A 27,023-nucleotide genomic window follows, 5' to 3' on the forward strand; every position below is an offset into this window, starting at 1 on the left:
CTCGAAAAAAATACAGTTTGTCTGACTGTACGCCAAACCTTGTTTGAGTATATATACAGTAGGGCTTGTTTAATATGCATCCCAAAAAGTACCTAAGGTCTGAATTCTTGTTTAACTTTGCCCTCCTCAGATCTGATATCTTTGTGTTCTTGTTGAGTACACGAGCTGGTGGACTTGGTATCAACCTGACGGCTGCCGATACCGTCATCTTCTATGACAGTGACTGGAATCCTACTGTCGATCAGCAAGCTATGGACAGAGCACATCGACTTGGTCAAACCAAACAAGTGACTGTGTATAGACTTATATGTAAAGGTACTATTGAGGAGAGGATACTACAGAGAGCTAAGGAGAAGAGTGAAGTAAGTGAAGAAATTAAAACTTATTGAATGTTTAGTTTTTGTTCTTCAGTTCTTTTGATTACTTTTCAGATTTTGATTAAATTGGGCTTGTGCATGTTGGCATGTGTCATGTGTGTGTGCATGCGTTTGTTTTGTGTGTATGTATGCATGCGTGTGTGTGTGTGTGTGTGTGTGTGTGTGTAGGTACATGTGATTGTGTATATATGCAGGTGTGTGTTTGTGTACATACATGTTTGTGCATGTATGTGTGCACCATGGGGTGTGTGTATATGTACAAGTGTTTGTCGGCATACAGGTATGTATCTGTTTATGCATGCATGCTTGCCTTGTGTGTGTGTGTGTGTGTGTGTATGTGTGTGTGTGTGTGTGTGTGTGTGTATGTATGCTTATTTTATATACATTCATTTTTGGGGTGTGTAGAGATGTGAATGTGTAAATGTGCTATGTGTGTTTGCATTCATGTTTACAAGTGTGTATGTGTTCATATTCATGCATGTATCCACACAAGTCATTTCAATGCTTGATGGCTAGTCTAGTCTATCACCTTTGAATGAAACTAGAATACCACCTAACACAGATCAGCCACTTGCTAGATGTCGTGAATTAGTGGTTGACATTCAACGCGGTGTTATACTTGAATGAGTCTCATTCACATAGAAAAGAATTCGCCTATCTGTTGAATATGAATATGAATATGAAATGGTTGTAGAGAAAATACCTGGATTGAACTTATGACAGAATCATACAATATTAGACGCTGGTAAAATCTTTTAAGTGTTTTGATTATTGAAGGTGTGGAATTGTTTGTGTGATGGGGGGGGGGGGGGGGGGATTACAACAGTTAGCTAATACACTACATTGTAATATGTGTGATTATAGTTCTGTTGTTTGTTGAATTAAAATGTCAACTTTCAAATACCACCAGACCTGATGGATAGCTTTGATGTGTGTGGGTGGAAAGTTGACATAAATGTATGATATATACATATTGGATATTATATTTACTGACATTTCAGTCTGTGTTCAGGTGTAGAATGACAACTTTCATTATACCTTGCACAAGCCAAGTTATTATCTATGAACAGAACATATGGAATGATATACCTTGGTTGTTCTACATCACAATAACCTGTGTCTACATCACTCGTTCTGTAATGCTTGGAGTACGAAAATATTGGGCCATAATATTGAATAATGCTGGCATTGATATGGTTACAGAGGATGTGGCAACTGTCATAATACTGCCGGCGGTCGATGTGCTCAGACTTGACAAGGAGGACGTGGCAGTTTCCATATTATTGCCATCGATGTGCTCAGAAAGGGAGGATATGGCAACTTACACAATACCACTGTCAATGTGTTCAGACAGGAAGGATGTGGCAACTTTCATAAAACTGCCATCAATGTGCTCAGAGAGAATGTGCCAACTTTCAGATATCACCATCGATGTGTTTCGGAAAGGGAGAATTTGGCAACTTTCATAATACTGCAGTTGATGTGCTCACTGACAGGGAGGATATGGTACCTATCATGAAACTGTTGTCCATAAAATACTTACACTCTATGGTGTTGTTTGTTTTATAGATCCAAAGAATGGTAATCTCTGGTGGTAATTTCAAACCTGATCAACTCAAACCAAAAGAAGTTGTATCACTATTGCTAGATGATGATGAAATTGAACGGAAATGTAAGTAAGACATATGGTACATTTCAGGGGGGGACATAGTAGAAAATACTATATATTTAAGTATATTTGATATGTTAGATTGTGTATCTTAAATTTCAGGAATTACATTAGGTGTTTAGTTACCAGTAGAGAAGGGTTTGGTGGTGATAAATTATGAAATGCCAAGAATCCCTTTTAGAGATGTTCATGAGGTTTACCGACACTACCATCCCAAATGGATTTGTCAAACAAGTTTTAGGGCCACCCATAATTAATTGAAGGAAAGTAGTGAATAAAAAAGATGAAAATAATTTTATCATGGTACAATGTAAGATAGGATATCAGGAAACAGAAAAATTAGTATTTGAGGGCTAATAGTGTTTACTTTGACTAATACTTTGGGGACTGTATTACATACAAGTTATCACTTTCAATATTTATTATCTCAGTGCACAGCCATATTGTATATATATATATGTACTGGGTGGCACCTCAAATAATCAGTACAAATATTTATTTTGCCAATAAGTGACAAGTGTTATATTTACTGTTGATATTTTCTGTCACCTGTCTTTGTGATCTCCATTCAAATTATGACAGTGTGTGACAAATTTATGTCAAACAAATATGTAAGCCAGTTTGTATTTGGATATAGGTGGTATTTTACTACAACTTCTGTCGTAATCTGACACCTTTACTTTACCGTCCGTATGTCTGTGACGTATAGTGGTTTGATACAGGAGTAATAATACACATCCGTATGGTAGAGAGTATTTGCTGTCAAGTGATGCATTTGTGTGTACTTTTTTTGTGCTTTTTTTAAAAAAAAGTGTGGAGTAATAAGGATATGAAATGTTAGCAAACGGGTGATTTTCCTTCCCCTTTCAATACATCAGTGGTTCTGAACATCAGCTATCTTTATATGCTCATTATCATGAACAAATTGGATTATTGATTTTTTTTCCCCCAGTCCTCTAAAAAGGGTTTGTAAATGGATTTAAATCAAGTGTTTAAGTAGTATTTTTTGTCAAAGTGCCACAGGCTCTACCTGAAGCTCCATTTTTTAACTGACATTAATGTAAAAAAAAAAAAGAGTACACATCTGATACAAAGTAACACTTGCATCCCCATGATTTTTTTTTTTTTTTTGAAATTAGGCAAATCATAAGAATGCCAAGCGATGGCTTTGTATGCATTCCTTCATGCTTCAGTGGTCTGGCAATTGCCTGCACAGGCAATACACACTGACTAATGAAATAAACAATTTTCAGATCTGAATTTTATTCTGTGTTATATATTATGTACATGTACATTAAGATTTACAGGTTTTGATTGAATTTAACTGAAACACATTCAGTGTGTAACTAGGACCTAGGAGACCTAATTTAGTAAACTAAATTAACAATTTAAGTGTTATAATTTTGGTGCACTCATCACTGACAAACAGGATCATAGAGAGAAACTGCACGTACATAAACCTTTTTATGTGGAGTCATGATGGGTGAAAGGTTAGAGTGGCCGGCTTGGAATCTGTAGATTTGAGCCCCCATTGCTGCTGTTTGTTTCTGAGTGGCGTAAAGTCCTTGGGCAAGATTTGAACCACAACTGTGCCTCTCAGTAAACCCAGCTGTATAATTGGGGACCTGGTAGGATGTAGGTTACAATGTGAATGCTTTAATCATATGTGCTTATAAAGGCTGTAATGGATTATATGCTCCCCAGGGAGGTTAAGGAAGTATAAAGGGCCATTGTGCAGCTATAGATCTGTGCCAGGGGTAATAATTATAAAGCGCTTTGAGCACAGCGTGGTAAAGCTCTATATATAAAAACCTGCATTAACATTTTATTATTATGTAGACCGTAAATGTCTTTCAGGTTGTGAAACACACAGATGGAAAAATACATTTTGAATTTCATTCTGCACCCTTTGAACTTGGCTGACCCTAATAATAGGAGATGATTTTTACTGTCAACCCCCTATCATATGTTGCTAAAACGACTCGCGCTGTACTTGTAGGTCAATATAACCTGAAGTGTATCTATGAATACATATGTATTGGTGCCAAGGTCTTAGCCAATAGTGTTGGCTTTTGTTCAATCCTACCTGATTTCCTTAGATTTGTTGAAATATTGATCCAACCACAAACACACGTTTATTGTGAGGTATTAAAAATCAATAAAAATAGAGTGAGTCCATACAATCACTGGATTATGAGTAATCAATAAAACATGACAAATTAAGCATTATTATTATATACAGCTAAAAAAAAATTTAAAAGATTTACAAATTTTGTCAAAAAAACAAAATGTGGCAAAGCTCTAATCAAGGTGCAAAATGGATAAACTTTTTATCATACCAGGGGAACAATTAATGATATTATATTTATACCAGTCTGCTTTCTAACAAATTATTTTATTTGCTTTCACTGTATATAATTTTTTTAAACAATAACTAAGCATGGTTAAACTCTCTTCTGGTTACATATAATTTTGAATTATTCTAGATCTTAATTGTAAATTTTGAGTTAATTAATACTAAGTAGTGTATTCATCAAAAGTACAAATGTTGTATGAATGTCGGCTTTAAAACCTGCATTTGGGTATTAACATTCATAAATACAACAGTGGCAATCCAGGTTTCAGTTTGCTAAGACAGACTAAACCTATTGTTGATACTTGGTGATACAAACTATTGAGTGGACTTTAGTTTAATTATTCACTCTGTAGGGTGGCGTCCCTGATAGTTCGTTTTTTCTCAAGTGGCCACACACACTATCTTGATTACAGGGTTATTATATATCCACACAACAAAGACACCACTACAACCCACTTTTTGTAGTCTAGCTCATCGAATGTAAATTCTGGTACTAGGCTATTTTAAATAGCATCTAAATTCAGATCGTCATCATCCATGTAATGCGTTGAACTTGAGTGCATGTTGATGTGTAAAGTGGTTGGTTGAGCATCAATATCAAACTTGTATGGCAATTCCTCCCAGAGTCGTCGCTCAAATGGCTCAACACTTGATGCTGAAACAAACCACAGACTGTGACAGACTGTTCCAAGTATTAACACTTCTATGCACATTAGGAGAGTTTTAGTTTGTGTCTATCTTAGTAAGCCAAAACCTTAATAACCTCTGTAGAAAATTATATACAAGTGAGATGCAGGGAAGAGTACTTACCATAGGCATGAACCAAAAATACACACACCAGATGTTTGCTCCTCCTTTGCTCCCAGCAAATCTGATCAAGGAGGCTTGGTTTGTTTTTAGAGTACTATGTGCCTCTAAAATAAACGTCTTAAAATGTGCTATTACTTTGTTCACAAAAACTACAACCCATTCTCAGTTAAGGTCAAGAAGAAAAATGAGGGGCCACCATGTAACTTTTTTGAATAATGAAAAAATGATCTAAAAATTTATCTTCATATATGACAAAATGGCCACCAAATATTATGTCAACTCTATGGGGAAAACGGTAGATTGAAAATTTTTGTATGGTGAGCCATAACTTGTAACTAGTCATGTGACATGATTTGACGTGACACCGTGATCAGATTTTGATGAAATTGCTATCTTCTTGTGTGGCTAAAATTTCCATATTTTTTTCATTTGTAGTTCGTAGTCGACAAGAAGAGAGAAAGAAAACAGAAGAGAACAACAAAGCAAAGGAGAGGAAGAGAAAACGAGAAAAATATGCACAGAAGGTACAATAGATATATGGTCATTTCTTGTCAATGGAAATTGATTATTGGTACCTAAGAGTTGGAATACAGTAGAATACACTACAATACAGTGGTGTAAATTACACCAGTGGAGTTTAGCTAGAGTTGTAATACACGTACCATAGCTACATATTTTGATAGACTTGATTGGAGGAATGTTTATGTATGAAAGATTCATCACACGTATAGCTCACATATGATATTCGTAGTAAATTAGGTCTGTTGGAGACTCTTGTCAACAAAATGAATGTGAATGTGTTCAGTGAGTGGGTGTATGTGTTAATGTGTGTGTGTGCTGGAATACGAAACTATCATAAACTTTTTCACTGATTGAAACCATAGACCCCGTGGAGGGTCTATGTTGAAACATCCACTCAAAATGTCTAGATGGAAGCTGAAACACTGTCAATGACTATTTCTTATGATACCAGATTCTGAAGTTTATAAAACTCTTGAGACATGGGAGTTCAACATCTAAGTTGAAAGTAATTTAATATAATACCTCGTTTTGCTCTTTCATATGATACTTGTAGACACTGAAGAAGATTAATAGGGACACCTTTGGTTTGGCACCTCCTGTGATGTCCACAGAAAACTCTCTGATGTCTCAAGATGGGGAGTCTGTATTAAGTTTAGATTCGGCTGTACCAAGTCCATTTAGTGAGGTAAGAGTACAAAACAGAAATGTATTTGAGTCAAATTATCTGTTGTGACTGTAGTTTCATGGTAGATGGTACTGCTGGCTTTAATAGTTGTACTCCTTTAGTGCTTCACTTCATTTCAATGCTGTTTGTGTTTTTGTTTTCCTGTGCACACATAGAACATGAATTATTTGAATACATTTCACAAATGTTCATATAATTTGAGAAGTGAAAATGAGAGATAGAGTCTTAGAAATAATTGTCCTACCACATGTTGTATAGCCCATTGGTATTGTACATAAGGGTGTATTGCTCCCCCCCCCCCCCCCCCCCGCTTTTTTACCCCTACAAAAAATACACTAAATAAACAAAAAAACACAATTTTATATTTTCAGTTATTTTGCCAGGTTTTGTTATTTTCCTGGATATTACTGTGTTTATAATTCTCCATTTCACTCAGTTGTCCATTTTGCACCATTTCCAATATGAGATCACATCCACTTATCTTTCTGACCTATTTTTATGATGCATTACATATGGGTCAGTGTATACACCCACCACAGTTAGTTGATGGTAGAAGGTGCCATGAATTTTAGTTTTAGTGCTATGGGAACATTTATTTTGGGGTTTCTCATAAAAAAAGTCACACTCCAAGGTGGATGAATATTATATATGTCGGTAAAGAATGACTGTACTAATAGTGGTATTATAATATTAAACTTGACAATGAAACATGAGGTTAGCAGTGATGGGGGAGATAGGGGTTAGGTACCCTTCAATGTGTTGAAATGGGTCATCTGTTACTAGAACATAAAGTACCAGGTTAAAATGATTGATGTATGGTTGACACAAAGAACTTTTAAATGCACTCTGTCTTTTGGTTCATTTGTCAGAACCAGAATTTAGAAGGCACACTGCGACTGAGAGTAATAGCAGCAATAGAACCATGCTTTACTGGGTCATTGTAATCCACAAATAATATTTTCTGCTGAAAATTTAAAAAAAATATGGAAACAGCTGTTTTAAAGTGGCCATATGGATGAGAATTTGGTGGATATGTAATTGATAAAACAACTTTACGATATTTTTCTACTTGAAAAATCTTTGTGAAACAACATTATTTATCAAGCTCTTATTGGTAACTCCAACAGATTGCAAACAATTAAAAAGTATGTAAAATGGTTGTTATTGTATGTACAATAACAATTTTTGCTCATTTAGAAAAAAAATTGTGTTTATTGACTTACAAACATGAACTTTGTTGATGTTTCCAATTTTTTTTCAAGCAGGAAAACATAGTAAATTTGTTTTAGAAAATTAATTCATAATTCAAAATAAGTACCAATTTGTCATTTTGGCATCTCATATGGCCACTTTGATAATCAGTCTCAATATGTTGCCTTCTCATAACATATTATCTAGAAGATTATACTGATAATTAGTAGTTAATTCTGTATCTATATTGTTGACATACAAGCACCAATACTGGTTGTCGCGTATGTAGCCAAAGGTCGGGTATGGGGGCAATACCATCAAAGTACTAAGGGGCCCTAGTATTGGTAGCATTCAGTGCAGTTTTGAAGGCTTGTGTGTTGGGTGCACAGTGAACTTCTTGAGGTAGTGCATTCCATAGTGGTAATGTTTTGGGATATAATGAATGTCATGATAGCAGTCTTTATTTGTGGTTATCATCATGATAACAGTCTTTTATTTGTGGTTACCATGTTGTACTGTTGTAATTGCTAAGATAAAACAAAACTACTATCACCCAAATATTTATCAACTAACAGATGATACACATTTAAAGATAATGAACATTTGTGGGACATCAACTGTTCTAAAAACCTGTTTTCTCACAACCTGTGATATTTTGTGTTAGATAACTCTATACGTTGTTTATCCTCAGATTTAGGTCAGATGTACCTGTTACATCGTCTGTTTACACAGGGTGCTTTCACTGGGCGGTCAACACCCTTTATATATTATAGTTGTTCGGGTTGTAGGGATCCAAAACTGCACTTGTAAGATTTGAATGGATGTGCATTTTGTATTTGCACAAGTTCAGTGATGACACTTAGGAACCACAGCTTCCAGAACATAATTATATGTTGCTTTATGCTGTAATTATGCAACCCAGATCATATATACATCCCAATATGGCTCACCTGAATGAGACTCCCCAACCCAACCCAACCCAACCCAACCCAACCCGACTCAACCCAAAATATACATGGATTCTACCAAGTATTATGTCATAGCTTCACTATTCAAAACCATATACTGTACTGTGAAAAGATAGAAAAAGAAAAAAATAAGAAAACCATGTACATCAATGAGTTATTTTTTAGTGCCAATGGCCACTGTGTAGGAACGCCCAGTAGTGACAGTCCCAGACGAAGCAGGTACCCAAGCTTGTTAGAAATTTCAAAGGTTTTTTTTTGTCAGCCATATAGTTCTTTGGAATCGTAAAAAAGAGGTACTTTTTGTATGGTAAACAATAGTATTCAAACATTAGGGCAAATAGTGTACATGCAGTGTATGGATTAGATGTCCTTGAAGGTAAAACCTCCCAGATTTTGGAAATAAGGGCGTGTTTTTTTTTTGCAGTGATTTTCTCCCAGATTCACTTTAAAAAGGGGGTGGTTTTCATTGAAATATTCAGGGAAAAGAGGTACATTTGAAATTTCGCTGACAAGCATGGGTAGCCACCCATCCAGGGACTGCCACCACCCGTGTCTATGTATATGTGTGTGTGTGAATCCATTTAGAGCCCTAGCTCTGGCATCCATAACTCAATTTCATTCAAACCTGGCACACATGTCAAACACTAAGAATGCATGCATGTCACTTTATTTCATGATCACAATCAGTTTGGCCGAAGAACGACTACATTTGTTATAAAAAATGAATATTTTCAACCATACTTCTAGAAGTTCTGAGTCAATAAACACAGACATTATTCAAGTGTAATTACCTTTATTAGGGTATGCAATTGACCTTGAGCTTCATTTTCATGGTCAAATAAGAATTACACAATGACTGGAAATGTTGTACCTAGAGACACTTTCCATATGTCTGCATGTTGTCACCTGTGTTTAGTCAGGTACTAACCTTTAACCTTCATCTTTCAGCTGTACATGCTGTGGGATGGGTGTGTAAGACTCGAGCACAGAAATGTCCGTTACTCCATTGTTTTCCGTATAAACTCCTTCACAGTATCCATGTAGAATGTAAGAATTAAACTAATGTTGTCTGGCTTCCATCATTTTATAGATTTCCGTTGGAAGCAGTGAAGTGACACAGCAATCGTTTGGATTTCCACAGGATGAAAGTAGTAACGATGCATTGGTAGTAGTTGTAGACGATGTAAATGATAGTAACAATGGCAGCGATAACATGGGTAAGTTATAGTGTGGATTTCAACCAGGTGAAAATAGTAACGAACTATGCGCTGGTAAGATGGACTTGACATCAATGATAGTAACCATGGTAGCAAGAAAATGAGCAAGTTCTGTAAAGACACAATATTTGTTTTTTTATGTATTTTGACCCCCGTTGTAAACAAAATGTCACTTTTCAAACCTTTTGAATCCTTAAGCAGTTTTCTTTATAAAATATTAAACCTGCAAAGATTAGCAATTGTTGGCATTACAAGCCAAGCCCTGCATGTACACTGGTTTACTGAGCAAGTGAAAGTGAACTCAGAACAACCCAGCCTTTAAAAAAAAAGGAATGTAACAAGAAAATGTAGATCATACTGGAATCTAAATCAGAAAGCTTGAGTTTCACGTTCTTCTAAACTAATTTTGTTGGCTGTGAGTGTTTATTAAACACAACACTGTAACTGTAAATCCTGTTTACTCTTCTATTACTTTGCTATCAAATTATCATGTCCTTGTAAAATGGAGCAGTAGATTTTTTTTTTTTTTTTTTTTAAACAAAAAGAGAAACATGATGGTTATAGTTGCTGGTAAGAATTACCGAGCAATGGTTGATGTTTTTAATCGTTAGAGATTTGAAAAGTTACTGGTATATGTTACAATAGTGACTGTAGTCGCTTTCCGTACCTGACCATATGGTTGTTTCAATATATGGAAAGGGGGTGGTATACACTAAGGGTACAGTGTCACAGATATGGTAAAATGGTCATGTAGATGTTTGAAAGTTGATACAGACACAAAGAATGAGTGTTGTTTTGTTTCTGTTAAAATATGTGACCTTGAGGAGTATAGAGAATGAATTAGTAGAATGGGTGAGAGAGGGGGAAGGGAGGTAGGTTGTTAGTTTGGGGTGAAGTTAGGGTGTCATGTATACCATGGTCATACTTTGTTGATATTGTTTGTATTTCTGCAATTCAGAAATGTGAGTTACAATTGTTCATGAGTTGTCTTGGAATATTTATGCAGACTTTGGTATATTGTTAAAAGAGAGGGTGATATCTTGTGTGACTCTGAGATGGGGGGAGGGGGGAGGGGGGGTGGGCAGTGATTCAAAATTTCATATATTAAAGAAAAGTCCCATAGCCAATAATAAAACTCATTATATGCTAAAGTCTGGGATATCTGCAACAAAAAATGACAATTGGATATTGAAATTGAAAAAAAAGCATTTACAGGGAATTGTAATGGTCAACTAGTTTTAGAGTGGCCAGTTTTAATCTGCAGGTTGCAAGTTTGAACCGTGCCTCTGTCATTTGTTTCTGAATGGCTGAAGTCCTTGGGCAAGATTGCAACCACTATTGTGCCTCAGTCAACCCAACTGTATAATTGGGTACTCGGTAGGATAGAGGTTGCAATGTAAATGCATATGGATTGTATGATCCCCAGGTAGTTGAAGTCTAGAGGGTTGCTATGCTGCTGTAGATATGTGCCTGGGGTAATAATTGTAAAGTGCTTTGAGCAAAGTGTTGGAAAGCACTATGTAAAAAACTAACTTTCCATTGTTAAAATTTTGAAAATGTTGATTCAGAAATATACTTCATTGCATCAGTGCAGGAAGGTCATATCTGCCTATACAATTGCATAGCAGATACAACCTTTCTGCACTGACGCGATGACTTATTATGCAGGACAAAATAAATTATTTGTTTTGTAGTACTTGCATATAGAGAGAGAAATTGTATATCCAGATCTACTCAGTCGAGCACCTGATGTAAATTGACACGTATCCGAACAGATGTGTTGTGATATACACCTGTTTACCCAAACCAAAGCGGCTGGTAGTGAAGGTCAAAATACACACATCATTAAAGAACAAAAAATAACACATTTCATTTTATTCATGTAGAGGCGAAATGTACGACTTGATTTATTGCTTGGCATTGATTAACGACAGGGAAATTGAGTCATTAATTCTCAACTCAAGTATATTATTAACCATAGTTTGTTTTTTTTGTATAAATTTGCTGTCACTACATTTCGCGTATAATATATGGATGTATTAGTACAAAAGAAAAACACGCTTTTTTTTTTAATACCGCTATTCACCATGTGTTTAGACTCTCTAAACCCAGTCTTATTCATGCCCTCAAGGTCTTCAAAACAATCACTTACAAAATCCCCTTGAAAATGGTTCCTTTGAGGGTGCAAATAGTGTAAACGAAACGTTTCAGGGACTTGTTCTAAACAAAAAAAAAAGGGGAAAAACCTCCACAAATAGTCTGATTTGGGTCTGGGTCTGGTTTTAGTTTTCAAGGTTATGTCCACTGTACACATAATGACATATCCAGTTTTTGTATGCTGAAAGTCTTTGGTATTGTGTTTAGTCTGAAAGCCAAGTTTACAAGTTTTTGGACATCTGTCTTTCGGGTTGTGTAAGCGTATATTGTTGCTTACAAAGCTATCTGTCTGTTTTCGTTCAAAGTCTGACAAATGTTGTGTATTAAATTTCAAGCAAATGTATTTTATTTGCTTGTGCCTATATGCTAGAAGTATATGTATAGAACAGACAAGTTAACCCCCCCCCCCCTCAAAAAGGGGGGGGGCACATGCGATAAACTTAAAGAGAACCAGGTTATGGGAGTGTGTTGATGATTGCGATTGAAAAGATGATGATCTCAATGGTCAAAAAGTGAACCCTGTGTAAGACTGGTTTCAGGTTTCTCAAACTTTTATATACATGTACTCTATGAATTATAATAACGTGAGTACACATAGATACAGTTTGTAGAGTTAAACTTACAACAAATTCTGATATTTATGCCCTATATGTTGGATCCAACACTCTGAAATTTGGATTGGCTCCATTTTCATGATTTTGTTTGCATGTACTTCGCTGGCTTGGTTAAAGGAAAGTGTGAGTTGGTGAAAAAGTTGACGCATTTTTCAACGAGAATAAGTATGTTTTCTCTGCAGTTAAAGTTGACGGCAAAGTCACAGGAAATTGATCGATACTTTGATGATAAGATAGTTGCTAGTGTTTCATCTACGCAGTTCTAAAACAGACCGGATCTTAAATTGAATAGCTGCTTGTAGTCGCCAGATAAAAAGGGACAGGAGTAGATTGTGAGAACTGATATATTTGATGTGTGCTGTCATTGTAATCTGAGTAATTCATCCTATTTTGATGCCATGTGACAATTTCTCAGCTTTAACACCCAGTAGTCTTAAAAACAACACACCAATCTCATGATACGAAAAAAAAGTAAATTGCTAAGAAAAAGAAATGTTACCGGTATTTTTGTACACTTGTTGTTGTTTTATATAGGCTTCTCATCCCAATTACCAATACCTCAACCAGAAGACACAGAACTGGAGAAACCACCACCAAGAAGACCGGGCAGGCCACCAGGAAAGTCAGGGAGAGGTCGCGGCAGACCAAGAACCAGGACTACTGTCAAGAAAACACCAGGCAGGCCTGGACGCCCACGCAAGAAAGCGGCTAACAGTGCTGCAGCAATGGCAGGAGCTATGGCAGGTGCTGCTGCAGCTAGTGCTGCAGCGTATGCAGCATATGGATTCAGTTTTAAAGGTATTTGTGATGATTAAGAAATTTTCAACTTTGATCAGTGTTAATAAAGAAGGGATGATTCCTTTTTGGGCGACGAGGCCGGGTAATGTGTATAAATATGAAAAATATGATAATTTGGAGCCCATTACCATGTATTGTATATGTAGTTGGTAGTATTGTAAACTACAAGGTTTCTAGTTGTTTGACACATGCTAAGTTAGTCAGTCTTTGCCATGGTTAGAATGTACCAAATACAGAGGTGTGCTTCATAAACACTACAAGTCTAAACACACACATTCATTTGTCTGTAGGTTTCAGTACTTGCAGTGGTTTTGGTGTTACTATGAAATTATTGAGAAATCAATTTGGACCTATATTTGAGCTTTTTCTACCCAAACGTACCGTTATTACTTAATCGTCAGTCTTATCATGGAATGGTAATCTCTGTACCTCTCCTGCTTTACCGATAACATTACATACTCCTAAGTTCGTAAATTTAACTTCATTTTTTGCACCAAGAAATATTAGTAACTCACCAAAGCTGTAGCCAGGTATCCACCGTGGCTTCCATCAGTGTTTTCTGAAGTCACAATACATGCATGACGTCTGACATTTATTATCTCAAATTCTTGGAAGTTGATCACATCTCCCATCACGGCTCATTGAGGGTTGTGAAGTCTGTATATGAATTGCCTCCTTGATCCCCTACTAATTACGTACCTCTGGTTTCCCTCCCCCTCTATTTAGGATCTTCAGCTAATGCGAACGTCACAACTCCAGCCCCTGGTGTACTACCACCCAGCTCTGCATTGGGACAGCAACTACCACCCCCAGGCAATGGAACGTGATCAAAAGATTGAGAGAGAGAGAGATTTAGAAAGAGAGAGAGAGAGAGACACACAGACAGACCGACCGACAGACAGACAGACAGACAGACAGACAGACAGACAGACTACAAATGAAACTGTTAACAGAAAAATAGAAATCACTGAAATTTAATGACAAAAGGTGTATATATCTCTTGAGATAAAGCTATCATAATTTGCGTATGCAATGCTGTGTATTAGGGGTAGACAGAAACGGACGTGTAGATATGGAACATCATTATGAAACAAAAAACCAAGTATATAAGAAGGCATGGAAACAGGGCGTCATTTCTGAGATTCAAGTTGTGAATTTCAAAATGACTCTGGATGTAGGCAGATGTTCGCAATAAAATATTTATTGAGATGAGACTTCGGATATTACCAGTAGTATTGGACAAGTAGTGTTACAGTCACAGACACAATATGTTTTTGGTTTCTTTACCTCCCATTACAGTGTTCCCTCTTCGGCTTAATAAATGTACACATTCATAGTATTACCAATGTCATCAACTATCGCAATGAAATTGTGTTTTATGCAACTTATTGTGATGTATGTATCAGTATTAATTATGGCTAAATGTGAAATAAATATACAGGGTCTGAAACATAATTGATTTTGATTTGGTCCTACATGTGTTCTTTACTCAGCTGAAGGTAACTAAATAGAGTTGAAAATTACTTTAAAAATACTGTTCCTCATGTTTTCCAGGGGTGTGGTCAATTAGGCATGCCTGGGAAGCCTCAGGTTGGGGTACACGACGTCATTGGGGAGCCTCGTGTCATGTGAAAATTGAAAACATTTCATTGCATTTGGGGTACCCCAGGGAAACATGCATTAAATCCATGATTCATGGTTGATAAATTGGTCTGTCTTTCCAAATTATTTTAGACAATTTTGAAGTGAGAAATTAATTCCTTACTAAATATGGCGAGAGCTTCTCAAAATATGGCGTAATTCTTTCAGAATTGATAAAAGTAACCAATCATATGTCACTGCCCATCTTTGGGGTCAAGTCAGGTCAGTTCAATCCCCAAGCTGCCCCAGCTCCACGAGGAGAGTCGACTTGGGGGCACCCTCAATGACGTAGTAATCTAACACAATTTTGGAGACTTTGGTGCCTCGAGACTCCCAGGGTTACATAATTGAACGCACCCCAGGATTACCCACATCAGCTGCCACACATTTTTATTTCTAAAATTTACCCAATCTCAAAAAAACCTTAGAGGGAACACTCATCAAATATTCAGAGAATTGATGCGGACAGTTTGTGGTTGTGTAAATACTTGTACCTGCCATATGGATGAGGATTGGGTGTAAATGTGTAAAATGTGTAAACATATACCACGTATACCCCCAAGGTATACACACAGAGACAGGAAGTAGAGCGCCACCATGTGGCAAATTTTGGAAAGGCCTATTTTGATATCCATTTGACTTTTTCGAACATTTGTTTGCTGACCCCCTGATTTGTTTTCTTCATTTTAACTGAAACTTGGTTGAAGTTTTTGTGAAGAAAGTCACAGCGCTGAAAGTTTGAGTTTTATATATCCGAGGCACATGGCACACTAACAGTAGCAACACAAGCCAAGCCATGGCTTGTGGCCACAATTATTTAATTTAAGACATGGACATTTAGTACAGTTTATAGAATGGAACTGAAGTTATACTTTCTACCGGAGAGTGAAGTTCATGATTACTTCCTTTTTATACCAGTTGCACTTAGTAAGAAAATATGTGCCATGGCACTGGTAATGTTGTATTTGCACTCAACAGTTGAAATCTCCTTTCACGAAAACAAAATTCGGGGTACCTTTTTCTTTCATTTAGCCGTGTATCTCTCATCAAATATTGAATACCTGTATTAGGAGACATGTCAGCCACAACTGAAAACAGAAATCTTTTATTTAAAAAAAAAAAAAAGTATTCATGTACAGACATCATGTTCTTTACAGTCTTGTAAATGTTATGTTTAACATACTGTTCACATAATCACATCAGTATGTGTCTTTCATGTTTTAAGAAGAGATTGAAAAAAAAATGATTCCTTAAATTAATCAAGAGAAGCTGAAAAGTGGAATTTCTTAGTTTTATATGAAAGTGACAAAGTTGCTTTTCCTTTTTTGAAGGTGATGCTAGAAAGCTATTTAAAAATGAAATTTACATGTTTGATGTTTGCAAAAAAAAAGGAAATTGAAACCTGAGATTTTTTGTACATTGTATGAAGCAGCGTGGTAGTTAAGTTTGAAGGGATTGGGGGAGGCAGACAACATTTATGTGTTGGAAATAAAGTGTTTATTATCTATCAAGGACAGTGTAGTATTCAGTAGTTTCTTGTATCATTCATATCCCTATCTGACTGACAGAGGGGTTAACTTCAGACTAATTGCTTGGGATAAAAAAAAATGGGGAAGGCCGTATTAGAAAATAGACATTTTCATACAACGGGTTCTGGAGAGTCATTTCATGATTTTACATCACATACAATTATTTGCAATTTCAGAGGAATATCAAGTTGATTGAATACATTATTCAATGGTTGATTGAACACCGAATATTCATGAGTATAAAATACTAATTAGTGTGAAACAGGTGTCATGAATATTCAGTGTTCAACCACTGAGTAATATTTTTCTGCAGTATCTCCCATGATGCAATAGCCCATAGCAATGATACCCTACAAAGACACAAACTCAACTTGATGTTTCTCTGAAATCGCAAATAATTGTAGGTAATGTAAAATCATGACATGACTCTCCAGGACCTATAGTTTATGAAAATGTCTCTATTTCCTGGAGTGGGGTTCCCCTTTAACTTTGCCTCGGACCTTTGTGGCAACCCTTTCAAACTATTAAACAGACAAAAATTGATCTTTGTTTGGTGTTCATTCACTTTGAAAACCATGTTGTACAACCTTGGATGAAAGCATAAGGCTACTATTTCAAAAGGAAAAAAAACTAATTTTTGAAAACTTCGAGTTGTAAAATGTTGATTCTCACCAGATGATAACTTTTTCCTGTCTTTGGAGTTTAACCCCCCCCCCCCAAAAAAAAAAACAACAACAAACAAACAAAAAAAACGTGAAGAATAATCCCACTTTTTTCGTCGTAAATATACCCATGAAACGAGAAAACAACAATATCCTAGAAATTGTATTTTCACTTACTGCTATGTCGGATTTGTTAAAAATTATCAGTTTCTAAAAACGCCAACATTTCAAGATAGGGAGGTTGTTACTCTTGCAAGCCATTGCGCCCTCTTTGGTGAGAATTATGGCACACTCGTTTCCAAAAGGTACGTGGCCAGAATCATTAAGACGCCTTGAGAGTGAACATGTACGTGGTGATGTTAAACGTTACTTTTCTCTTACTGAACTCAGTATACGTGGACAAACAACTATTTTCAAAATGATGGAAAGTACGTAAAGATCAAAGTGGCACAGGCTGAGTTTATAAGCTTTTTGTACCCTCGATTAGACTATTCAAGTATAATTGTATTTATGTCGGTGCATGCCTTCGAAGGAATTACAAACTGTTCATTGTTAGCAGTTAGACAGGTGATGGCATAATTGGCGTTTCCTCGACATTTTAGTATGCATGTATACTACCACAATTACTTTATTGAATTGTTGATGTATTCTGCACAAACACCGAGTGTCAATTAATGCTACTGGTATAGTGATCGTTAAGTATGCTTCAGTACGTAGAATACATGACGTACCTTTTATATACAGCAAAAAATTACCCCATAAAACGTAAAAAAATAAATAAATTTTTAAAAAATCGGTTTATACCTGCAGATATGGAGTTTGTTATGGCATTACCTCAATGGTCGCAACACTCGGACCAGCGTACTGAATTGATACCCCTCAATAAACATAAACTTTGCATCACCACAGCAGCAGATGGTTTAGTACACGTAGTACTCGCGTACCCCACCACAATAATAATGCTATCTCGCTATCATAAACCATTTAGTCAGGATAATGAATAAATCATTGAGGTACGGTCAATGACCTCGTCTGTCCTTGCCCCCATGCCACCTAAACATAAAATAGCTTCCATTGCTATATTATCCCAATGCATAGAACCTAATCAGATTGGCGATATTTCATTCGCTTCTGGTGAATAGATTGATAAACAAATACATAATACTATTAATTGACAGCTAGTAGCATAACAACGGGAATTTACATAAACGGTCGGTGAACCTTTTAATTGCTCTCCATTGACAGATTCGGATCGTTCTCCACTACCCACATACTAAGATTTTTTCATTAAGCTTGCATTCGTAAATTTTAAAAAGCTCCAAAGAATTTCAGAAAAAACTTGTAGGCAGAGAAATATATCGAAAACTATTTTAAATTGTAACGTTGTGCGTCACCTATCAGATTGCACATCGACACTACACTGGTAAAAGGTACAAACTCGGTCTAAGACTAGATTTCCTAGTTTGTCTTACGTCTACTGATTATTGTTACAAATCATAAATTAGACCTGAAAATGATAAAAATAATTCATACTTCTGATAAGTACAGTTACTGTATTTGGTAATAGAATCTTAGTTAGAGTACTATTTTTTTTCCCTTCGTCCTAAAATTCAACACACTAAGAAAATCGCTGGTTTCATCGTTAAAGTGGCACAAGCTGAGTTTATAAATTTTTTACTCAAGTGAAAATACTGACATAAAACCTTGATTAAACTCTGATGATGATGATGGTAAATGTCGATGCATGTCTTCTATGATATTACAATTCGCTCTTCTGGCATTGTTGGAACAATTCATTGTGAAGTATAGGGAGTTGCTCGACATTTTTTTTAATACGTATAATAAATTACGTCATCGCATCGTTTGTAAGTTATATCTTAAAGACCAGGTTTTTGAGTTCAGGGGGGGGGGGGGTGAGTTCAGTCATTTGCAAGCGATGGGTAAGTATAAATCAGTATTAAGTAGAATACTACTAGTACCTTTTAAATATGCAATCCAAATTACGCTCAAAATCGTATAAACACAGCTTGTTCCTCTTTAATGTTATTTTACCATTGCTATCTAATACCCGGGATCAACAACAAAAAAATGAAATTATGAATATTTGCATATACTATTGTCACTGTTAACATAAATCAATTTACTGGGCTTAGTCATGGCGTACCGCTCTGGCAATGATCTTCGTTAATAGCCCGCATCGCCTCAGTTAACTTGTAAAGCCGCCAGCCTAATTTAAATCTTTTAGAAACAGACATCAGTGCGTTGCATATTACAACTAAGTTATGCCAGAATGTCTGTATGAAATCCTAACGGAAAAATTTCTTTTCAACTGTACTTTCACTTGATAAAGTATTATTACGCTTATGTTTCCGCGAAAATAATTTTTTTTTCATGAATACATGAAATTTGTCACGTGACGAAAATAACTCGACCTGACAAAGAAATAGACAAACCGTTACATATTGATATTTACATCAGTCGACTCGATAATTCAGTCAGAGTTTATATATAGCTATAAAATGTACCCATGTTGTGCATTATAGTCCATCAGTCCGATATCACTAATACACGATATCGCTAACTTAAAAAGTGCCAATAACTACCGATCTCTTCTCTTTGCTAATCACCACTGACTGATCAAACTACAACGGGTAACTCATTGACGCGGTCGTATTCCATTCCGGGCATGATTTCTCAATCGCATTTTCTTACAGACTGAGCGAGAGCAAGCTACAGGGGCATATCCCATGCGTAATTATTGCGCATGTCCGTTGTCATGGTGACGTCTAACAAATTTAACACAGAGTGCCCCCAACTGAGATGCTTACTGGCTGTATGTTGCCGACGTAATAGATATTGAATTATATCCCCTAAAACATTAATGTATGATCTACTAGTGAGGTGACGTACATCTAGTATAATTATTTACCAAATGCACACAACCCACGTTGCAGCAAATATGTATATTACAGGATTAATCACAATATGAAATGTACATAAAAGTTGAAAAAAGTCATGTTGACTCAAAATGCGAAAAAAAACGTCCGTACAAGATAAAAAAAATGGAAGCGTACACCATTATTTTCACCATCGCATTACACATACAATAAAACATGACTGTCGCAACGGATGAAAGAAAATTCAAGACCCGATCTCCACAATTGGTGCTAATTATCTCACACTTCAGTTTTACAATAAAGTCTTTATCCGTGCGGTGTAAATTGCACGGCTGCACTTCAAAACTACGTTACCGTGTTACACAATATGCGTAACAATTTTTGGGGTTTTTAATAACGAGATCAATTTCATCACTTGCAAAAACGTGATGATGATCAATTTCACAAGCTGTAAAACGTGATGACGCACAAATCAACTCGCTATTACCAGCGCTATTAATTTGTTGTCTCAATGGAAAGGTCTTGGACTCGTTTCACAGCCTACGCCGTCAATCCCCAATTGAAGTGACTGTAAAGTCAACAAAAAAGTACATCATATAGTTCAATAACTGAACTTTTTTTGGGGTCAGATCGCAAATATTATTACTGTACATAATGTTGATGGTATACTATTATAGTTAAAGGGCTCTTATAGCACGTTTAGCGAAAAACGTATGTTCTCGACGTGATTAAAGCACATAGCGGTGAAATAGAATCACTAAGGTTACGTATTACATGTATGAGTTGAAGTGAATGACAAAAAGAGGGAGAGGGGACATGTAGACAGACAGAGATAGAGGAGAGGGAGTTGAGGGGAGGTCATGGCAGACAGCGACATGCAGAGAGAGCGAAAGAGCCAGTGCAATATTGAGAGAGAGAGAGAGAGAGAGAGAGAGAGAGAGAGAGAGAGAGAGAGAGAGAGAGAGAGAGAGAGAGAGAGAGAGAGAGAGATTATCTCATTGATAGTAATCGTACAGTACAAGGCTTTATGACTGTGAATTCGTTAAAAGGTGTCATCCATATTGACATTTTTCAGATAAATGACACGTGATATGTTATTATTTGAGTTTAGAAGCAACTTAGAATTAAGAGACGAGGGGGGCGTAGAATTTGTAATCAAACTCCAAAATAATACAACCTATAGCTACATATCATTAAAACTGAACTTTTACACGAAAGCGACACTATTATAATTGTGGTGGTATAAATTCCACCGATGTATGTAAGAATTGTCATGCACACGTTAATCATATCTAACTAATACTGGTATTTTTAACCAACTAAATTAACGTCTACGGAAAGACCTTGATGTGTATATAACATCGATACAATTTCTTGGCTGAAATGTATTTCTGTTGTATAGTAGTACATAACTACTTTAGTTAGTATTTTTAATTGCTTCCTTTAGTCTCCACTTAAAAAAAAACTGAAATATAGATAATTAAGTGACACATCTTAATTAGGCGAACCATTCGCTGGTTTGTACAATGCAGTCGGACTTAGCCAATCGATGAAAAGTTACCATATTGAATCCACCTCAATAAAATGTGATACATGTAAATACATAAAGAACATATATCAACTGAGATACAACTGTAAGCTAAGTATGTCGAAACTAATACATGTATATGTACATTTCACCTTTGTATGTCTCAGCTGTTGAAATATATTTGCAGTGACAGTTTTCTACATCGTCAGTGTTTACGTACATTATATTAGAGCCATTACGCAAATGTTGAAGTAGTTCGTTAACCTTGAGTTTTTGATTCAATTATATTAGCGTCACAAAGTTGTAATGTTTCATTGGCATATTTTATAACTGGTGAATGTGACGTCAAAGTGTGGACATTGATGACTTCCTTCTTCGAAAAGAATAATAAAATATTACGAGCATTTTTATGTTGTATCATTTATATACCCCAAGAAAAAATCCCCCACCGCCACCAGCAACACTAACACTACTACTACTACTACTACTACTACTACTACTACTACTACTACTACTACCACTACTACTACTACTACTACTACTACTACTACTACTACTACTACTACTACTACTACTACTACTACTACTACTACTGCTATACCACCACCACCACCACCAACAACAACAACAACAACTACTACTACTACTACTACTACTACTACTACTACTACTACTACTATACCACCACCACCTAAACAACAAAAACAACTACTACTACTACTACTACTACTACTACTACTACTACTACTACTACTACTACTACTACTACTACTACTACTACTACTGCTACGACGACGACGACGACTACTACTACTACTACTTCTACTACTACTAGTACTGCTATTACTACTACTACATCATCATCATCATCATCATCATCATCACTACTATCACCACCATCATCATCATCATCATCATCATCATCACCATCACCATCATCATCATCATCATCATTATCATCATCATCATCATCATCATCATCATCATCATCATCATCATCATCATCACAACAACTAAACAATCTTGCGAAGCAACAAATAAACTGACGGTTGACCAACAAGCGCGATATTGCACATACACAAAAATGAGATAGCTGTTTACGACCGACTCTAGGTAGAGAGTAGCTATGCTATTTAACACAGGGCAGTGTACATAGTTGAGGGAAAATAGCGTGTGTTGAGTTGATGTGTATTTTACTTTGATCTGATTGTTGGTATGATAGGTATTAATGGAATGAACATAACTGAAACTAATGTTGATATCATTTCCTGTTATCAAGCTACCAATGACCTGTTCAAATCATTACCTCGTGTTGACGGCATCACGATATATACAATATGTTACGTCTGGTAATGATATTAACTCGATGTCGTTATGAGTGATGTCTGTCTGTCTGTCTGTCTGTCTGTCTGTCTGTCTGTCTGTCTGTCTGTCTGTCTGTCTGTCTGTCTGTCTGTCTGTCTGTCTGTCTGTCTGTCTGTCTGTCTATCTGTCTCTGTGTGTATGTGTGTATGTATGTATGTATGTATGTATGTATGTATGTATGTGTGTGTGTGTGTGTGTGTGTGTGTGTGTGTGTGTGTGTGTGTGTGTGTGTGTTAGTTTAGTTGTGTACAGTACAGGTCGATGTATTTTGAGTCTGTTTACATCGAGATCTGTGATTTCGGTTCGCTGTCTCGTTGTCTCACAGATCGCGATGTAAACAGACTCATATATTTTAGATTTATATTGCAGGGCTGTTCTAAACTTACGTCCTGTATTTGAATGCTGTGTGTTTTACGTACATCTCGACAAAAAAATGTTTAACCCGTCTACTTTCTACTCCACTCTGTGTCAAAGGTGCAATGAAAACATGACATTTATGAAACTGACGTAAGAAAGAGTTCAATTACATCTTAATAATAACGAACATTATATTGAAAACAGGGACTTCTCGAGAGATACAGATGCCAGCAACTATCGTGCTGTACGTGACAGCAGTCAACCTGCCTCAGATGTTATTAGTCGCATCTCTAACCACCCATATCTTCAAAATTACCTGGGAACGCCAGACGACAACGTGCTCACGAGGATTAATTAAGACAACAATTGATAGACAACGTTTATTAGTTTGTCCCGTATGGATTATTAATTGAAAGATCGCCTTATTGGCGTTTACTCACAACTTGAAAAGCAAACGGAAAATACGAAATGAATAAACCCGTGCTTGGTTACGCGCTACGGGGGAGCTGTCGCAAGCCCTCGATGAAAACTTTTATAAAATTAATATTAAAATTATGGTATGGGGTGTTAAATCATTTTATCGGACTACGAACCGGGAACAGCTTGTGTCGGCGACAGTCATACTATTACGTCATTGTAACGTCATCGTCCTGTATACGTGGATGAATGAAAAACATGTTATTGGCGTACACAGTTGTCCCAGTTTAAAACTCTTTGGATATTTGAATACCTGGATGAGTCAAGGGTCATCACCCACTATCCAGAGGTCATGACCCCAATGCCTATCCTGGAATGTTGCTGTGTCTTCGCTGTAACTACAGTGACCAACTATTCCGAACTAAGAGGGTCGTCAGCGGGGGCAATGGCAAAGAATTTTATTCTTTTATCAATCTACGTTTATATGTTGTGACAAGTGTGAATTTCCATACCGTCTGTATTATATCAAACATATTTGCAAAACTGTACAACCTTCGAACCCCGTGTAGTGCAGTAACTGTACGTTTTATTTCTTATGGACTAGATTTTGAAAACATAAAAACGGTTTTTTGCGGTTGTTCTGAGAATAGTGAGTAAACTTTAATCCACGAATACAAAGTAATTTTATGATTATATCTAAGAATAATGAGAGTCTCAAACAAAGTTGGTATATGTATAAAAGTATTTTCATTTCCCGTCATTTCAACAGAAAAATTAAACCCCCTCCTTCCCCTAAAAGCTTAGACTCACTGACGATAGGGGGAAATGCCATATGCATTGTATATCGTTGAATCATGACGTCATCTGTTTCACATTCCTAATTCGTTATAAAAAAAAGCTTTTCTTCCAGAATAATTAAACTCATAAATTGTTATTATGTCTCTTCCTTGACTGTTAATATGCTCCATTCAATACGTGTTGCTATGGCAATACCCCATTTCATTATCACTTTACACAAAACAGTAGTCGCATGGAAGCTGTAAAAATTCACATTGTCAAAATAACACGTCCAAATTACGGATGGAGCCATTCGAATCAGGGGTGGCGCCTGCCCCCGAGAGTCGCGAGATGTCTGTTCACTTTTCATTCAAATCCACTGAGACAGAAAACATCGGGTAGCGTCGAAGAGTCCTGTAATGGAAATACGAGTATAGTTACTGCGAAATTACTGGCCCAGGGACAGAATCGTCTAGTCTGTGTTCATATACTGTAGTCATTTATAACAACTTGGTAATCATTTATGAAGCGTATTAAAGCTTGTAAAAACAACAAAACAACGTTTGCCTATTTGCTACATGTGCAAGGAATCCGGCACCCCCCCCCCCTCGGTTACCCCCCCCCCCCGAAAATACCAAAAAGCGCCCGCTTCCGAGCCCACTAACCTACTATTTGTCAAGACATATTTTGTGTACTTTTATCAGATTCCATTTTCTTTCTCCAGACGGCCATCAGCTTCAATGAAATACGACCTCTTTGTGGTACCCTGGATATTAAATATTATAGGACCCTGGGAATGAACATCTACAAAAGTCAATACCGTACCTTCTTATATTTCTGTTTGTTCAAATATAGTAAACATACATGCAATTTTATGGCTTTGTGCCTATGCTCACATTTTCATCGATTCTATATTATTGCTTTTAGTCTCCAAATGGAACAACCACGGCAATTTAAAGTTAGTCGGTCACTAATTGCCTTTACATTTTCACACACACACAAAAAAAACGTTTCCTGCGTGTATATTCGTGACAACGACTATATAATATAAAATGACGACGGAAAAGCTACAAAATTTGCGAGCTGATTTTCATTTCTACTGTCAGACATACCCTTGGAATTTTATCAGACAATGCAACTATTCCTGGATGTGGTTAGTTCATGGCCAATTCTAGCCCAAGTTTGATTGCCATAACTTTATTATGTTAGACCTCAATCTTGTTGAGGTTCCCCGAGGACTCATAAACATGAAAGCAAACTCCTCTAATAAAACATTTGACAGGTTTAACCTTGTGGTAGACTGCAACATAAACTTTTGAAAATATGAAATTTGAATGTGACGCCAGCTAGTTGGGTACATTCTTACCATCTTCACCGCGACAGTTCCGTCGACACAAACGAAAACTATGGAAATACCATTTTGCTGCAAAAAAATGTGATTGAACTTTCATTTTGAAACTATATTAAAGTTTCCGCAGTAATTGACCAACACGATTGGGCATACAATTGCAATTCAAAATAAAGATGACCTTTGTCTAAAATTGGAGGCAAGATTTCTATTCATATCATACGTTTGGCTGAAAATGAATTGATGATGCAATGTTCGCTCATCAACTTTGGCTTTTACCCATTTATTTTGACCTTCCGTAAGGGGAGGTTATATTACTCTTCTGTCTGTCTGTCTGTCTGTCTGTCTGTCTGTCTGTCTGTCTGTCTGTCTGTCTGTCTGTCTGTCTGTCTGTCTGTCTGTCTGTCTGTCTGTCTGTGGACACGATATTTAAGATGTGCCGCAAGATTAATTAAAATTGGTGGAGTAGTTTCTTAGATATCGTGTCCACAGAGACATACATACACCGACAGACAGACAGACAGACAGACAGACAGACAGACAGACAGACAGACAAACAAACAAACAAACAAACAAACAAACAAACAAACAAACAAACAAACAAAAACATAACCTTCCCAATGCAAGCTTCACTATCAATAATTAGACTACTGTATCTCAAGAATGCAAGTGTCGAATTTCATATAGTTTGATGTAATCATCGACGATAATGAAACGTGTTGCTATATTTTTCAACTTAAATGAGACATTTGCATGAATAATTTACCCATGAAGGGATACCGTGCATGGTAGCTCAGAATTTTGCATCTCAGTGTACGTGTAAACATGACACACAGGAACAACAATCTAAAGATTGAGGAAGACATTTAGTTTACATTTGGTTTACATCTTTCTTACTTTATCACTCTCAAAATTACCTTGGAATGAAGTCTCATTCTATTGTATACTTTTCTCTCAACTGAAAAAAAAAAAGATTGTTAAAAGTATATAATTGAACAATTTATCTATATGAGCAAAATCCAAAACATACAAATGGATGTTTAAGAACACAACGTTTCCTAGATAAAGTATCTAATCGATATTATCAGTGATTATCGATGATTATCGATAATGTTTTTGGATGAATAAAAATGATTAT

At 36.3% G+C, this 27,023-nt stretch overlaps 1 protein-coding gene across 1 annotated transcript in view; it reads left to right on the forward strand.

Annotated features, from left to right (window-relative positions):
• LOC144447206 (chromatin-remodeling ATPase INO80-like) overlaps positions 1–16,493 on the forward strand; it is a 57,622-nt gene extending 41,129 nt beyond the window's left edge. Inside the window, exons 26-32 of the mRNA XM_078137112.1 lie at positions 131–362; positions 1,947–2,049; positions 5,648–5,736; positions 6,288–6,419; positions 9,669–9,795; positions 13,101–13,364; positions 14,091–16,493. Coding sequence (XP_077993238.1) covers positions 131–362; positions 1,947–2,049; positions 5,648–5,736; positions 6,288–6,419; positions 9,669–9,795; positions 13,101–13,364; positions 14,091–14,191 — 1,048 coding nt within the window. The 3' untranslated portion in view covers positions 14,192–16,493. The remainder of the gene's footprint in view (positions 1–130; positions 363–1,946; positions 2,050–5,647; positions 5,737–6,287; positions 6,420–9,668; positions 9,796–13,100; positions 13,365–14,090) is intronic.
• Positions 16,494–27,023: the final 10,530 nt, after the last annotated feature.

This window comes from Glandiceps talaboti, chromosome 2, assembly GCF_964340395.1.
Source record: "Glandiceps talaboti chromosome 2, keGlaTala1.1, whole genome shotgun sequence".
Classification (NCBI taxonomy): domain Eukaryota; kingdom Metazoa; phylum Hemichordata; class Enteropneusta; family Spengelidae; genus Glandiceps; species Glandiceps talaboti.